The sequence below is a fragment of the Vulpes vulpes genome, chromosome 14 (genome assembly GCF_048418805.1).
Source record: "Vulpes vulpes isolate BD-2025 chromosome 14, VulVul3, whole genome shotgun sequence".
NCBI classification, from domain to species: Eukaryota; Metazoa; Chordata; class Mammalia; order Carnivora; family Canidae; genus Vulpes; species Vulpes vulpes.
In genome coordinates this window covers 119,133,276-119,148,485 of record NC_132793.1, presented here as the reverse complement: position 1 = coordinate 119,148,485, position 15,210 = coordinate 119,133,276, and the positions used below count along the sequence as shown (strand labels likewise).

The following is a 15,210-nucleotide window of genomic DNA, read 5'->3' as shown; positions in this document are numbered from 1 at the left end:
CCCTTCTCAGCTCCAGGTTGGCCATTCATGTCCTACCTTGGTACCCTCTCCTCCCTAGTGGGGCCCCAGTACCAGGCTGCCTGCTGTGCTGAGGACTGTTGTGAAGGCCTCAGTGGGTGTGTTCTATCTGCAGGAGGCTCAGAGCAGGGGCCCGAGTGCAGGCCTCAGGACTTCTCGACAGGTGCACAGTCCCCAAACAGTCACCAGACCAAGAATGAAGAAGGTCCCCAGAGCAGCTTCCTTCCCAAAGTCAAGGGGAGAGAGAGAGAATGACAGACAGAAGAGGGGTAGAGCATGTTATACAAAGACAGTGGCTGGAGTCCTTAATCTGGTGGACATTCGCCAAGGACGTTCACGACCTGGACGAGGCCGGACTGTTCCCTCTCTGTGTCATGGGAGGCTGACCAGGGAGTTATGGGTCAGTGCAGAGGGCCAGACAGAAGTCAGCAACAACACAACAACCATAATTGAGCATCCACTGCATACGTCATGCTTCTTATTTCTCCCGGGAGCCCTATATGCAAAGTATTACTAACTGTATTTTAAAAAATATCTTAAATACTATATTTTAACGTAATATATATACAAACTGTTATTTCAACATGTAATTATATATAAATATCAGATATTTTGTGTTATTTTCTGTGTGCTGTCTTTGAAATCCAGTGTGTCTGCCACTGTTAGAGCACGTCTCAATTCAGACCAACCCCAGTGTCCGGTGCCTGACAGCCACATGTGGCTCCTGGTGACCGTGTTGGACAGAGCAGCTTTGACCCTTGTTCTGGTGTTTTTAAGGGAAAACTGACAAACAGAGGCATTAAAAGAGAGTGCTCTCGTTTAACGCAGCTTGCTTAGGACTGGCTCCTTTTTAAGGATAAGGAAACGGAGGCTCAGAGCAGTGACAGGAAGCTTGAAGTAGTCGTGAGCACGCAGGGGGCTGAGCATGCAGGTCCCAGCTACACGGAGGGATATGGGGAACACCAGTCACATGTGGCTGTTTCGATTTAAATATTTTTAAGAAGAATTTATTTATTTGTTTATTTATTTACGAGAGAGAGAGAGGGAGAGAGAGAGAGAGGGAGAACACAAGCCAGGGGGTTGGGAGGGGCAGAGGGAGAGGGAAAAGCAGACTCCCTGCCATGAGGGAGCCCGAGGGGGACTTGATCCCAGGACCCAGGGATCATGACCTGAGCTGAAAGCAGACGCTTAACCCACTGAGCCACCCAGGTGCCCTGTTTCAATTTGAATTAAGTAAAATTAAATACAATTTTAAACGCCTTCCTTGGTTGTGCTAGCAACATTGCACATCTCGAGAGGCACGGAAGGCTAGTGGCCGCCGTCCTGGGCAGCACGGGTACAGAACATGCCCATCGCTGCAGGACGTGCTCCCGGACAGCCAGATCGCCGGAGCTCAAATCTGCCGCAGCAAGGTGGCCTTGCGCAGCTGTGGCAATGCTCCTGGCCTGTGTCGGGCAGCATCTGTCCGCAGGCGGATCTGAGGCTCTGCCTGTGGGCTTTGTTCTGACCTGCTCCCCGGAAGGCAGCCTGGGATTCCGAGAGTGAATGCTCTGGCGGCAGCCCTCCCGCGGTGGGTTGGTGGATGCACCGCCCGGCTCCCTCGCCCTGCGGGTGGCACGGTCCCGAGGTGCGGTCAGCAGTCTCCCCGAGGCCCCAGTGGCCCCGACCCCGACCTGCAGGTGCCCATGGCCGTGACTTGGTCATAACTCACCTGTTCTTGACGTCTTTCTCTGTCACCTCCTCAATCCCCCTCCAGTGCTGCCTGGAATCACCTCCCAAGTAAGACACTTGAACTTGACTCCTGAATTTGAAGATCTGCTTCTGGTAGACTCCACACTGAGACAGCACATCCCACCCTGTGCCTGGACTGACAGATCTGCCAAAGGGCGTAATGGTCCTTTCCAAATCCCAAAAGCATTACCAGTTCGGGAGGTTGCTGGGGTCAGCTGGTGCCCAGCGCCTGGCAGCAGGGGGTCACTGGGCTGTGTGGTGATGCAGGGAAGAAGGGCAGAGAACCTATTGCTCCTCAGAGCATCGTTCTCCTGTCTCTGATCCTCTGACTTTCATGCCCCCAGACCGTCCTCAAAAGACCATCACCTTTGACTGTGTGTTTGCCCCTGCAGGCCCCCTCGTGTTCGGTGAGCCCATCGCTGCCAGCCTGGGGACTGATGGCACCCACTACTGGAGCAAGAACTGGGCCAAGGCAGCAGCCTTCGTGACCTCCCCTCCCCTGAGCCCAGACCCTACCACACCTGACTACTTGACCTCCCTGTTGGCCTGGTGAGAGCCGAGGGGGTGGCTAAGCGATACTAGGTATAGTGTAGAATATTGGGAAGCATCCAGGATTAGAAACGAGAATCCAGATTCACCCTGTATTTGTCACATAACCCAGAATGGCTTTTTGCTTTGGTTTACTCATTGGCAAAATGGAGGAGAACATAGTACCTACTGTGGAGCTGATTATGTGTGACATTGGAAGAAAATGGCCTAGAATCTAGGGTTCGGTAAATGCCTACTGTTACTTGCAAAGCACCTCCTGGGTACCTGCACACAGTAGGAGCACAGCCACCTTGGTCCCTTCCCTTCTATTGGCCACCATGAGGGAAGAACACTTAAGCCATAAGAGAAGGTTAAGTGGTGAGGTGTGCAGGCCGCCCTGGAAGCAGAGGTACATGCTCAGAACCAGGAAACTTGTAGAAGGCTTCATGGGGGAGGCAACATCAGGCCAGGAGCTAGAGGACTAGTAGGAATTCGCTGGATTGGGGATAAGTCCAGGCTTCTGGTCTTAGCTTTGGAGGAGCCCCACGGGGGTGAGGATGTGAACCTACCATGGAGATTTCTTTCTTCCAAATGGTGCAGAAACCCTTGACTTGACTATCCACAGGCTTACTCATCGTCTGCAAACTGATGTCTGGTGGGCAGATCCAAGTCCAGACAGACTCCCCATCTCCTCCACAAAGCTGCTGCTCCCACAGTCTTGCCCATATCTGAAGATGGCAGGAAACAGGCCAAAGGCCCCAGGATCTGACCACATTTTGCCCCCTTGGCGATGACCGTCATGGCTCATCTCCAATAGGCCTGTTTCTGTGCTCTTCCTTCCATGCCCCTAACATGATACAGTCTATACCCAACAAGCACCCAGATTTTAAAACCCAAATCAGACCAAGCCACTCCTCTGCCTGGAGATTCCCAGGATCCTCTTCTCTTAGCATTGAACACAAGTCTTCACAACATCCCCCAAGGCCAAGCCTGATATGGCCTCACCCCCCATTGAACCTCACTTGGCACCTTGTCTGGGTGGATGCCCACTCTTCCAGGTGAGGAAGAGGAGGCCCACCTGGGGAGTCTTATTCAGAGAGCCCAGAGCCCACACTGACAGAGCCTTTTCCCAATAAGACACAGGCTCCCAAAGGGCCTTCCAGTGTCACTCACTGATACCCATGAAGTGCCCCAAATCCCTTCCCCAGAATCTCTTGGGGTTTTCATTTCACAGCATACATTGGGTGCCTGAAATTCAACCTGAAACTCAAGTCTGATCCCCACCTTGTTTTCATCCTTGCAGTGGAGACCTGCAGGTCACAGGTAGCGGCCACTGTCCCTACAGCACTGCCCAGAAAGCAGTGGGCAAGGATAACTTCACTCTGATCCCAGAGGGGGTCAATGGGATAGAAGAGCGGATGACTGTTGTCTGGGACAAAGCAGTGGTAAGGTGTTCCTTGTTTTTCTATCCCCAGGAACATTCTAGAAGCTCCCTGCCTGGCCCCTCAAAAGCTAGCACTTTGCGCATTGCTGGTTGTCTTTTATTTTAAGATTTATCTATTTGAGAGAGTGAGAAGAGTGAGAAGAGTGAGTAGAGGGAGGGGCAGAGGGAGAGAATCTTGAAGCAGACTTCCCTCTGAGCATGGAGCCCAGTGTGGGGCCCAGTCCCACCACCTGTGAGATCATGACCTGAGCTGAAACCAAGAATCAGACGCTCAACCAACTGAGCCACCCAGGTGCCTCTGCACTGCTGATTCTTAAAGCTCCTCCCTTCCTTGCTTTGATGCAGGTGCAGAACACACCAGGAGGGCATGCGAGGAGGAAACGTGTCTCTTAACAAAGCAGCACAGACATGACAGCTCCCCTTTATTCTTTAAGGATGCAAAATATTTTCTTTAGCTTTGTTTTGACCACATCTCAGTTCCTGTAAAGATGACTTTGTAAACCGTGTGTGTGTTTGGGGTTGAATACAGAGGGTGCTTGTCGCGTCACAATAGGAAGCCCCAGGTCACACTCTGGCCCCTGACTTGAACCTAAGATTTTTATTTTCTATTAAACTTGGACCCAGTGGGACTGACAAGATGGCACAGTGGTTATTGAGCAGATGTCAATATACCTCTGAGCGGTCAATTGCACTTCTGTTCTGATGGGGCCAGGCCTTTGTGCCCTTTCATGATGGCCTATTTGCAGTGGGGGAGGAGAAAAATCCAGACTTCTCTCAAGGACTCCTGTTGGCAGGTCTAGATTCGTGCCTGTCTGCTCTTCCCCCAGCCCTGTTATGGGACATTCTCCTCATCTGTGGATTTTGCCTTTAGGCTACTGGCAAAATGGACGAGAACCAGTTTGTTGCTATCACCAGCACCAACGCAGCCAAGATCTTTAACCTGTACCCCAGGAAAGGGCGGATTGCGGTGGGCTCAGATGCTGATGTGGTCATCTGGGACCCTGATAAGGTGAAGACCATAACAGCCAAGAGTCACAAGTCGGTAAGTCCTGGCTTGTCCAAGATGCTCCTGATTTGGATATGCGACCTTTGCTTTGTAACCACCTTAGAAGCCTCTAGTTAGAGATGATTTATGAAGTTTCCAACCAGAATGTGATCTGATATCTGACATGACTCAGTCATTCACATTGCTCTGCCAGTTGGAGGGACTGGCTTCCAGCAGATGCAGCTAAGCTGCTGATGTGCAACTGCATGTGTTCTCTCTCTCCCTCTCTCTGCCTCAGTTTCTCTCTCTCAGTGGGTCTGCCCTAGATGCATGCAGTCACAGGCTCAGAGGAGAAGTATTAGGTCCAGGATTATCTCTTCATGGATATTAACACGTTCTCCATTTGTCAGTGTCAGTCTGTCTCTTCCAGGATACAAAAGAACTGAAGAATAATAACTGCCTTCTGGGGTGGGGACTAGGGACCTGGGGCTCCCAGGTGGGGGCAGCAGTTTTGTTTAATTGTTGTCCTTTGTACTGTTTGAATTATTACATCGTTCACATATTACATATCAGAAATGAAAGTTTTTAAATCTCCATGTAGCTGTGAGACATCGAATGTAGCATCTGTAGGGGATAAGCCTGAGCCACATAAGAACTCTCCATTTAGGAGCGCCACATGGCACACGCCAGCATGAGGAGTTGCGGGCCGTGCAGGACTGAGTAAGCTGAGCTGGGAGGTTGGCCAGTTTCAACTGGTAGGGCCTGCTTCCTCACCACCTTTTGGGCATCACATACCCCATATTTGGGCTTTGGGCTGTAAGTCACCACGCAGTGGGTCACTTTAGGGTGATACTGGAAGCATTAGATTAGGAAATGTTATAACTGAGAGCACACCATATGCCTGGATCCTGGGAGGCAGCTACAAACCAAGAGTGTGGCTCAGTATTAGCAGCTGTGTGTGGATCTAATTATTTCCTGAAACCCCAAGGATACTCCTAAAACCCATCAGAAGTGGTAAGAGAACCCATTGGCTGATTACAAATCAATGTAAAGAATCAATAGCTTTTCTATGAAGTAATTAAAAAACACTTTGAAAAAATAGAATGGAAATCAATATCTTGTTTCTAGTAACAATAAAAACTAAAGACATATAAACACAAGTTCTTTTATGCTAACATGATTCAGTAGAGTGAACATAGCAATTCTTGCTAATTTAATCTACAAGTTTGAAGTTTTCCCATCAGAAAACTCAATGGAATTGTTGTTTAGCTAGAAAACAGAGGTCCTAGGTGCTAAATGTGAGGATAGTCAAACATTTCTAGAAAGCTAAGGGGTAAGCCCTGCTCATCCCAGTTCTAAAAACTGGTTGTAGAGCTACAACTGTTAGGGCAGTTTGTTGTTGGCATGGCAGGGGGATAGCCAGGCAGTAGCCTGACCACACGTAAGAATTTGGTTTACAATGTGGAGACCATTCAGATTAGCTGGACAGAGGTGGTTATCAGCCGGTGGGTCCCAACATCTGGCCCCGATGGCCTGACCTCTGCTGTGCTGTTTACCTCAGAATGGATCAAAGGTTGAAATGAAAGTTACCAAAGGCCTAGAATAAAGGATGTTTTTAGAAATGATAGTTTTGAAGGGGAGAAGATCTTTCTAAGCTAGACACAAAACTTAAGAAAGTGTAAAGGGGAAGATTGGCCTGTGTGGGCACCGTGTACAAATTAAAAACCCCTCTGTATGGCATAAAATAATATGCCATAATAATAATTATTATTATTATCTTATATGAGATCACAAGGCAGAGGACAGACAGCCAGATGATACTCAGGACAAACATAAATTCCTTAACATCAAACGTCTAAGAAACCAGTAAGAAAAATACCAAGTGCCTAATAAATAGTGTACAAAGACACAGTTACACAAGAAGAAGTATACAAACAACTTATATACCTTTAAAAACAGACCCAGTCTCACTTATAATTAACCAAATCCAAATCTCAAGAGTATGGTGCTATTTCTCACCCATGCAGCGATTGAGATGCTGGTGGTTAATGGGATGCAGGTGGGGTCAGGTCACGGGGCACAGGCAAGGGAGGACAAGTCTATCAAAGTTAAAATCCATTTACTCTTTAGCGCCAAACTCTACATCTAGAAAGATGTTAACACATGCCAGTGTGGACACACAGAAGCATAGTTCAATATGGGTTTTAGCAAAAGCAAGGAAACAATCCAGTTATCAATCTCTGTGAATGATACTACACTGCCATAGGAGGTAATATGGCTCCGTGGTTTAGAGTGTTAAGATTTTTAATCCAGGTACCTGTGCCCATATGGAACAGTCTCTGAGCTCAGGAGAAAAAATTCAGGTGAAAGCCATCAGTACAGAGCTTCTGCAATGTTGAGACAGTTATTCATGCTCAGAAAATATCTGGGGGCTCAGAAGAATGTCTTTAAGGCAGATATTTCAGTCTAAGGTAGAAGAGAGACCTACTTTTTAAAATCAAAAATCGTTTGTGCTTTTTTATTTTTCTTCTATCGTGTAGATGACCTACTTCTTAAATAATAAGAAACAGCTGGCTAGTGGTAGTTACATTCCCTTTAGGGATTATGAAGGGAATGTGTGTTTTTAAGAACGTGTTTTGTCATTCAAATTAGCAAAAAGAGAGTAAGGGAGGTGGGAAAGAAGGGAGAGAGGAAGGGAGGGTGGGAAGGAGTGAGAGAAGGGAGGGAAGGAGGGAGGAAAGAAGGAAGGAAGGAAAGAAGGAAGGAAGGAAGGAAGGAAGGAAGGAAGGAAGGAAGGAAGGAAGGAAGGATAAAAGTGACCACACTCAGAGCTGGAAGGGAATCCATGGAACATGAAATCAATGAGGTATCGCTCTGCCCCATTGCCGACATAATTTCAGTTGGTCTGATGCCTTTGGGAAGTCACTTGGCAATATGCAACAAGTACCCTGAAAAAGCTCATGACCCAGTAACTTAATTATAGAAAACTACCCTAAAGAAGATATATTTTTTTAAGATTTTATTTATTCATTCATGAGACACATCACACACACACAGGGAGAGAGAGAGGCAGAGACACAGGCTCCATGCAGGGAGCCCGATGTGGGACCCAATCCCAGGTCTCCAGGATCACGCCCTGGGCTGAAGGCGGTGCTAAACCGCTAAGCCATCTGGACTGCCCAAGAAGATAGTTTTTTTTAAGACACAAAAATGCCCATTGTAGTCAGAGCAGCCACATTGCCAGACAACAGGGGGCACCTGTTCATGTTTGTGATGCCTCAGACATTAATTGGGTCTATGAAACCACCCTTAGCCTAATGCCCAAGGGCGAGGGTCAGTTATGCTAATGAAGACACGGAGAACGGACTATTGCATTGCCCCAAAGGAGAGGTTTGCAAGGGGCAAGTGCTGCAAGTGCCCCGGGAAGCCGTTGGGGAGCCTCAGGGCCCATGCAGAAAGCGGCAAGGGCACAGCTGTGCTTCTTGCCATGCAGGCGGTGGAGTACAACATCTTCGAGGGCATGGAGTGCCACGGCTCCCCGCTGGTGGTCATCAGCCAGGGCAAGATCGTCTTTGAGGACGGCAACATTAATGTCAACAAGGGCATGGGCCGTTTCATCCCCCGGAAGCCTTTCCCCGAGTATCTCTACCAGCGTGTCAGGATCAGGAGCAAGGTGAGCGGGTCCAGCGTCCGGTGTGTGCAGAGTTCACGAGTCACGGCCACGTCAGCATCCCTTTCCTCTTGTGTCGGGTGAGCCGTGACACTGCCCTGCCCGTGTCTCGGCGCTGGAGTGCAGGTGCCAGGATTTTGCAGGCTGTAAAGGGGTGTGCACGTGAGGGATGGGAGGGTGGTGGGGGTAACACTGACTGAGCTGCTCTGGGGTGCACATCCCACATCATCTCAGGGGCCTCACCTCCTGATCTTTGAGTGTCAGGACCTTCCTGCGGATCAGGAAGAAGTGCCTGCAGTGCTTGGAGCAGTGGACTGGCCAGCATCACACAGCTGGGAAAGCCAGAACCTATTAGGCTTTGTCCTTCTGGTAAAAACAAACAACCCCCAGCACACCAGAGGGATGGCAAAACTGCATCTCATGCCCTTCAAACCTTCCCTCTTCTCTCCCTGCCCTCCCTACCCTTCCGTTCTGCATCTCTTTCCCTGAAGAGTCTTGGCAGGGACGTGGGAGGCCCAGGCAGGCGTCTAGCAGGCGCCAGCCCTTCTCCAGCCCAGCTCAGAGGGAGCTTGCTCACGCTTTAGATAAACTCCCACCTCTGGGCCCATCGTCTTCCCTCATTGGGTCCCTCCTGTCACCATGACCAGCTGCTTCCCACACTAAATGGCTGATGTTTGCTGGAAAGGCCAGCAAGTGTGTGTATGTGTGTGTGTGTGCATAGATGTATGTGTACATGTCTGCATGCCATGTCTGTAGGTGTGTGTATATGCCTGCATGTGTGTGCCCATGAGTGTGTACATGTGTGTGTGCATAGATGTATGTGTGCATGACTACATGTGTGCGTGTACATAGATGTGTGCATGTCATGTGTGCATATGCCTTTGTGTGCACACATAGATGTGTGTGTACATGTGTGCACACTGTGTAGGTGTGTGTACATGCCTGTGTGCATGTGCACATGTGTGTGCATAGATGTATGTGTACATATGTATGCATGCCGTGTGTGTATATGCCTGCATGTGTATGCAGAGGTGTGTGCATAGATGCATGTGTACATGTGTGTGCATGCAGTGTGTCGGTGTTGTATTTGCCATGTGTGTGCACATGCGTGTACATAGATGTATGTGCATATGTGTGTGCATGCAGTGTGTAGCTGTGTATATGCCTGCATGTGTGCACATGTGTGCATGCATAGGTGTATGTGTACATGTTATGCATAGTGTGTGTATATGCCTGCGTGTACGTGCACATGTGTGTGTATGGATGTGTGTGTACACATGTACATGTGCCCACCTGCTGTGTATGGTCCCACTCTTCCTGTGCTTCTTAAATGCCGCCGCCACCACCAATTTTGATGGAAGAGCCCAGAAACCTCCTGGCACCCCCAGACTCTCTCAGGCTCACATTGTAATGCTTAATGTCTTTCCATGTCCTATAAGGTGTAGCACCCCGGGTCAGACATTCCAAATTGTTCAGACGTTGCACGTCAGATGGGGAAAGGACGGACACGAAGAATAAGCAAGTCAGATCTGAGAGATGGCCGTGGAAAGCCGAGGGGGCCGAGAGACCACAGCGGCTGCTAGAGACAGGAGACTTGTGTAAACTCCCAGCTGGACACCTGCTAAGGGGCGCAAACACATGTTGGCCAGCTTCATTTCCTTTACATGGGTTTGGACCTGAGGCCTGTAGTTAGCAGCCATGTCTGTGAGAGCAGGTACCTGGTACCTGTGTGAGGCCGTCACCTGCAGTAGCCAGAAGGCCGGGTCCCCACCCAGGGCTCTCCTTCCCCACATGCCCGGGGGCAGAGGATAGGAGCCACACCATGTGAGGGACAGGATATGCCCCAGACCTAGCTGAGTTGAGCTGAGCTTGGAGTAGGTCCCTGAAGGGTGTGGGGAGGTGGGGAGGCAAGCTTTGAACCAGCCGGCACTGAGGGAAGCCCCAGAGGTGCAGTAAGCAGGTATTATGAAAAATAGACCAGAAAGGTGGCCAGACACAGTAGTCTGGGATGGAGGGCTCCCCTGTGGCAATGCTCAACCCGTGGGATAGAGACCCTGGTCCATGCCCTGTCCCCCAGAGGGTCAATGCAGATGTGCATTTCCAAGTTCCCCTGAGCTGGCCGCCCTCAGAGGTGGCCCCGTCACCCCACCATGTGCCCAATTTTCTTCCTTCTTCTCCCCCTCCTCCTTTCTGAAACCACCTCCCAAATAAACTAGCTGTCTCCAGATCCTTGTCTTGGGCTCACCTTCTGCAAGACCATAGACAATTCAGTGGTTCTTGAGAGGGATAGTGGGGCATGTCAGGGAAAGTGTTCTCCTCTTGAAAATGGGTTTAGGGTCCACCTGTATGAAGCTCTGAGTGTGTGTGCGTATATGCATGTATGTGCATGTCTTTATATGTGTGTTGGGTTATATACATGGAGGATATGTGTGAATTACGTGTGTACAGATGTATATGTGGAGCAAGTGGGTAGATGCATACAGGGTGTGTGTGCACATGTGTATGCACATGTGTGCATGCATTACGTGGAGTGAATGCACGTATGTGGTATGCATACGCATGTGAATGCATGTGTGTCTGTACATGTATGTGGAGTAAGTGGGTGCATGCACGCAGGGTGTGTGCACATGTGTATGCATGTGTCTATGTACGTGTGTGTATGTGGAGTAAGTGGGTGCATGCAGGGTGTGCACATGTGTACACATATGTTTGTACATGTGTGTATATGGAGTAAGGGTGCGTGCATGCAGGGCATGTGTGCACACATGTATAGACGTGTGTGTGTGTATGTGGAGTAAGTGGGTGCACACATGTTGGGTGTGTGTGTGCATGTGTGTGTGTAGTAAATGGGTGCATGCATGAGGGGTATGTGTGCATACATATGTATGCATGTGTCTGGGTGAATGCACCCGTGTGTCCCCGAGCTGACCTCGGGTCACTGGCTGCAGGGCTCCAGCCTGCCTGAATGGGAAGGCACAGGTGCATCTTGCCCATTGGTCCCCCTCCCCCCCGTAGGTTTCAGGGTTGCAAGGTGTTCCCAGGGGCATGTACGACGGTCCTGTGTACGAGGTGCCAGCCACACCCAAATATGCAACTCCTGCTCCCTCTGCCAAGTCCTCGCCTTCCAAACACCAGCCCCCGCCCATCAGAAACCTCCACCAGTCCAACTTCAGTTTATCAGGTAAGAGGCTCCCCACGCCCACGGCGCTTCCCAGCGGACCCCGCAGGCACTAGCTGAGAAAGCAAGGGGAGGGTGGGGAGCCCCATCACCTCTCCTCCTGGAGCGGCAGAGCGGGCAGGGGAGGTCAGGAAACGGAGGGAGCCCACAGGGGCTACACAGAGATACCTGACCCTGGCTATGAAGTCTGCACAAAAATTGGCTCATCCTTAAGCACACCTTCCCTGTGAAGCTGCCCGTGGTCCCTCGGCCCCAGGGACGCTGCAGTTTCATCAGCTCGTCACAGGAGGGCAGACACGCACACGCCGGGGAGGCTGAACTGGAATTCTGTCCCCCAGAGTATTCGAGGCATGTTTATATACCCTGGGCTAGGAACTAGGAGTACGGTGATGAATGAGACACAGCTGGGCCGCCCCCACTTTTGCTCCGGGGTCAGCAAATGTCTTAAAGGACCTGATCATAAATAGTCTAGGTTTTGTCAGCCAAGAGGCAAAATTTAGGGTATTAAGTAGCCATTTCAAAAGCAGCATTGAAAAATATTTTTAAAAAACGTAAAAAACTATTCTTAGCTCATGGACTATACAAAAACAGGTGATGGCCAAGCTTTGTCAATCGTCCATGGTTTGCAGACTCTGATCTAACAGGAGTGAGAGCCATTTAAACAAAAGCTGGTATGTTTGGCAAAAGAGAGTGGAGGGGCAGAGAGAGATGAATATCCATTTAAATTGTGGGAGCATATATCGGATGAGTGTCTGTCTCAGCGATTATGCAGTGGGGGGACATAAGCTGTGGTGGGGCATGGGTCCCCAATGCAGCTCATTTTACTTTCCATGAGCCTACATGCAAGACTTCCTCACACACTGAGTGTGATTCCAGTCTTTAAAGATAACTAGTAATTTTTCCACAAATGGACCCACAACACAACTCAAGTATCTCATCTTATGCTCAGTCGACAGAAGAGGGACTGGACACAGTCCCAGGACAAGGCCCCTGGGTGGGGTTGCATGGAGTTTGCAGACTAGGCCTCTCTTCTTAAGTCGTGCGATTCACCATTGCTATTAAATACAGAGGGCAAGCCCCCTCTCTCGTAGAACTACAGAAACACTGAATAGAAAGTCTGCTGGAAGGGTCCCACCACTGCCACCCAATGCCCTGGTTGGTGCTCCGTCTCTCCCAGACCCACCGCACCTCCCCGGCCAGCTTCAGGGCAAGTTAACAGGTGCCTTTGTTCGCTACCAGCACCGTAGGCTTTCTGACATCAGGAATGATTTCACAGATGCCTTTTAAATATCCGCATGATGTCCCTTTATAGAGGTGCAGCGTGATTTACTGCACTAGTGTCCTTTTGCCCGACAGGTGTTTGCGAAGTAGCTGACCTGTAACCAGCAAGATGGGGAGGATTATGAGAGAAATGGGCATTAAGCACTAGGCCTGACTTCTGGTTCTGGAACTTAAGGAAGTTCCTGGTTTACCAGAAAGACCTGATATCTTCCAAGGGGACCATGAGAAAATCAGCACACCACGCCACGTCCATAGTGGCTTTCAGGGATCAGACAGTGGCAGAGATGGAAGGTACTCCACCTACGCTGCTCCCACTTTACAGAAAAGGAAGTGAAGGCCACGGGAAGGGTGGGTCTGATTCCAGATCACCCGGATTCCAGACGTGACTTGTACTGGAACCTATCTCAGGACTGGACCCCGGAGCCCTCTCACGCTAGCTCTCCTTTTTGCCTTTGTCCATCAGTCACTAGTTATTCACCAAAGACATATTTTATTGAGCACCAGGCCCTGGGCTTGGTGCTGGAGCTTTAAATCTTTAACTGCAAAAGAATGTGTAAGATTGGAACAAATGGTTGGCTTTGCAGATTTAAAACAAAAAAAAAGTGATGTTTCTCCTCCACGCAGATCTGGCCATTGCAAACCAGGTGGGTAGTTCTGAGCTCTGAGTAGTTCATACGCACACACACACACACACACACATGCACACGCACACATACGTGCCCTCCCATGCATACTGTACATAAACACCTTTGGAGCATCAGGCTCTGCTGTGTGTTGTTCTGACTCCTGGAGAAGCAGGGGCTATGGAGACAAACCAGTTGGGGCTGGAATCCTGGCTCACCCATCCTCCAGCTCTGTCCCCCAGGGTGCATGACCTGAGTATCCGATTCCTTGTCTGTAAATTTGGGGTAAAAGCACCCCCTTCATAGTACTGCTGTATACCCTAAACTCAACCATGTATGGTAAAGCATCAACTCTGTGCCTGCACACAGTAGGCACTCTGTTCACCGGTCTCAAGAACATGGAGCCAGGCAAGAAATAGTGCAGGGTAGTCAGGGCTGCAAGAGGGTGACCCCAGGGCCTGAGAGCAGTGAACCCATGGATGCTGGGGAGCTGTCCCAGAGGTGAGCCTGGGTGGAGAGGCTGGAGGGCGTGTCTGGACAAGGGCTCGGCATCCCTGCCCTCTGGGGCAGCAGGTGGAACCTGTCAGAAGTGAAGGGCTCCGTCTCTTTCAGGTGCCCAGATAGATGACAACAATCCCAGACGCACTGGCCACCGCATCGTGGCACCCCCCGGCGGCCGCTCCAACATCACCAGCCTCGGCTGAAGGCGGACGAGTGGATGGATGAGCTAGGAATAATGTCCATTCCTTTCCCTGTCAGGGTTTGGGAAACCCACAGTTTAATTTGGTACTGATGGGGGGAAAATTGAATGATGTTCTTTCCTCTTTTGTTTAGGAAGAAGTGGTACTAGTGTGGTGTGTTTGCTTGGAAACTCCTTGCCCCACAGTTGTGTGTTCATGCCGACTCCACCTCAGAGCATGGGGTCTCCATTTCCCTCCTTAGTGAACACAGGTTCTAGCATCGTCTTGTACTGTCCCCTCCACTTCTGACTCCACAGGCTCCATGATTCTCGGGGTGGTTCCTTTGCACCCTTGTAGCTGTTCTAGGATAGTTGATGCATGTTACTGAATTATGTATGCAAGTCTGTGAGTGCATCTGACGGAACATCGCCGAGGACCAATGTAGACACAATGCCGAGACCTCAAGCCCTCAGGGGCAACTCCAAAACTCAATGCGAAGATGTTTACTCATTGCCCCCACCCCAAGTCCATGCTTAGAAGGCAGCCTGCCCCACCCCTCCCCACCCCACTCCCATTGAGAGAACCTTCTGTGAATTCTCAGAGAGGCAGGGGAGCCTTCCAGTGCTTGCAGAGAAGCATCATCCACGTCCTGTGTCAGAAACCCTGGTCTCCGTGGCACTTGTGACTTGCCATGACGTCTTCTGGTCTGTGTGTCCTTCCAGCCAGCTCCGACTTCGGGCCTAGCCAGGTTCACACTCAGAAAGGGGTCTCCCCACCCCCATCAGGGCTGACAACAGTGGGGCGACAGCTGCTCCCTGTTGCCCCACTCCTGGTCCCTTCGAGGTGGTTGACGGGGCAGTCAGATTTTTAAAGTTTTGTACAAAGTTTTCCTTTGTAATCACCCCCATTTTTACTTAACAACTGACTTATTGTGGCTCTTATTTCTGAATTCAAAGCTTGTGAAAAAATAAAGAAAATAAACAGCCTGCTGGTCCAACTTGAGTGCTTTCATTTAAGGGTGGCTGCTTGGTGAGGTGCAAATGCTCAGCACTCTTCCTCATAATGATTGGAG

General features: G+C 50.0%; 1 protein-coding gene across 3 annotated transcripts in view; it reads left to right on the top strand.

Moving 5' to 3' along the window:
* The window catches only part of CRMP1 (collapsin response mediator protein 1), a 72,758-nt gene extending 57,634 nt beyond the window's left edge, over positions 1-15,124 (top strand). For all 3 annotated transcript variants that reach the window (XM_025998163.2, XM_072737803.1, XM_025998154.2), the window contains exons 9-14: positions 2,142-2,298; positions 3,581-3,722; positions 4,593-4,763; positions 8,200-8,379; positions 11,392-11,557; positions 14,071-15,124. In XM_025998163.2, coding sequence (XP_025853948.2) covers positions 2,142-2,298; positions 3,581-3,722; positions 4,593-4,763; positions 8,200-8,379; positions 11,392-11,557; positions 14,071-14,162 — 908 coding nt within the window. In that variant the 3' untranslated portion in view covers positions 14,163-15,124. The remainder of the gene's footprint in view (positions 1-2,141; positions 2,299-3,580; positions 3,723-4,592; positions 4,764-8,199; positions 8,380-11,391; positions 11,558-14,070) is intronic.
* The last annotated feature ends 86 nt before the right edge of the window (positions 15,125-15,210 follow it).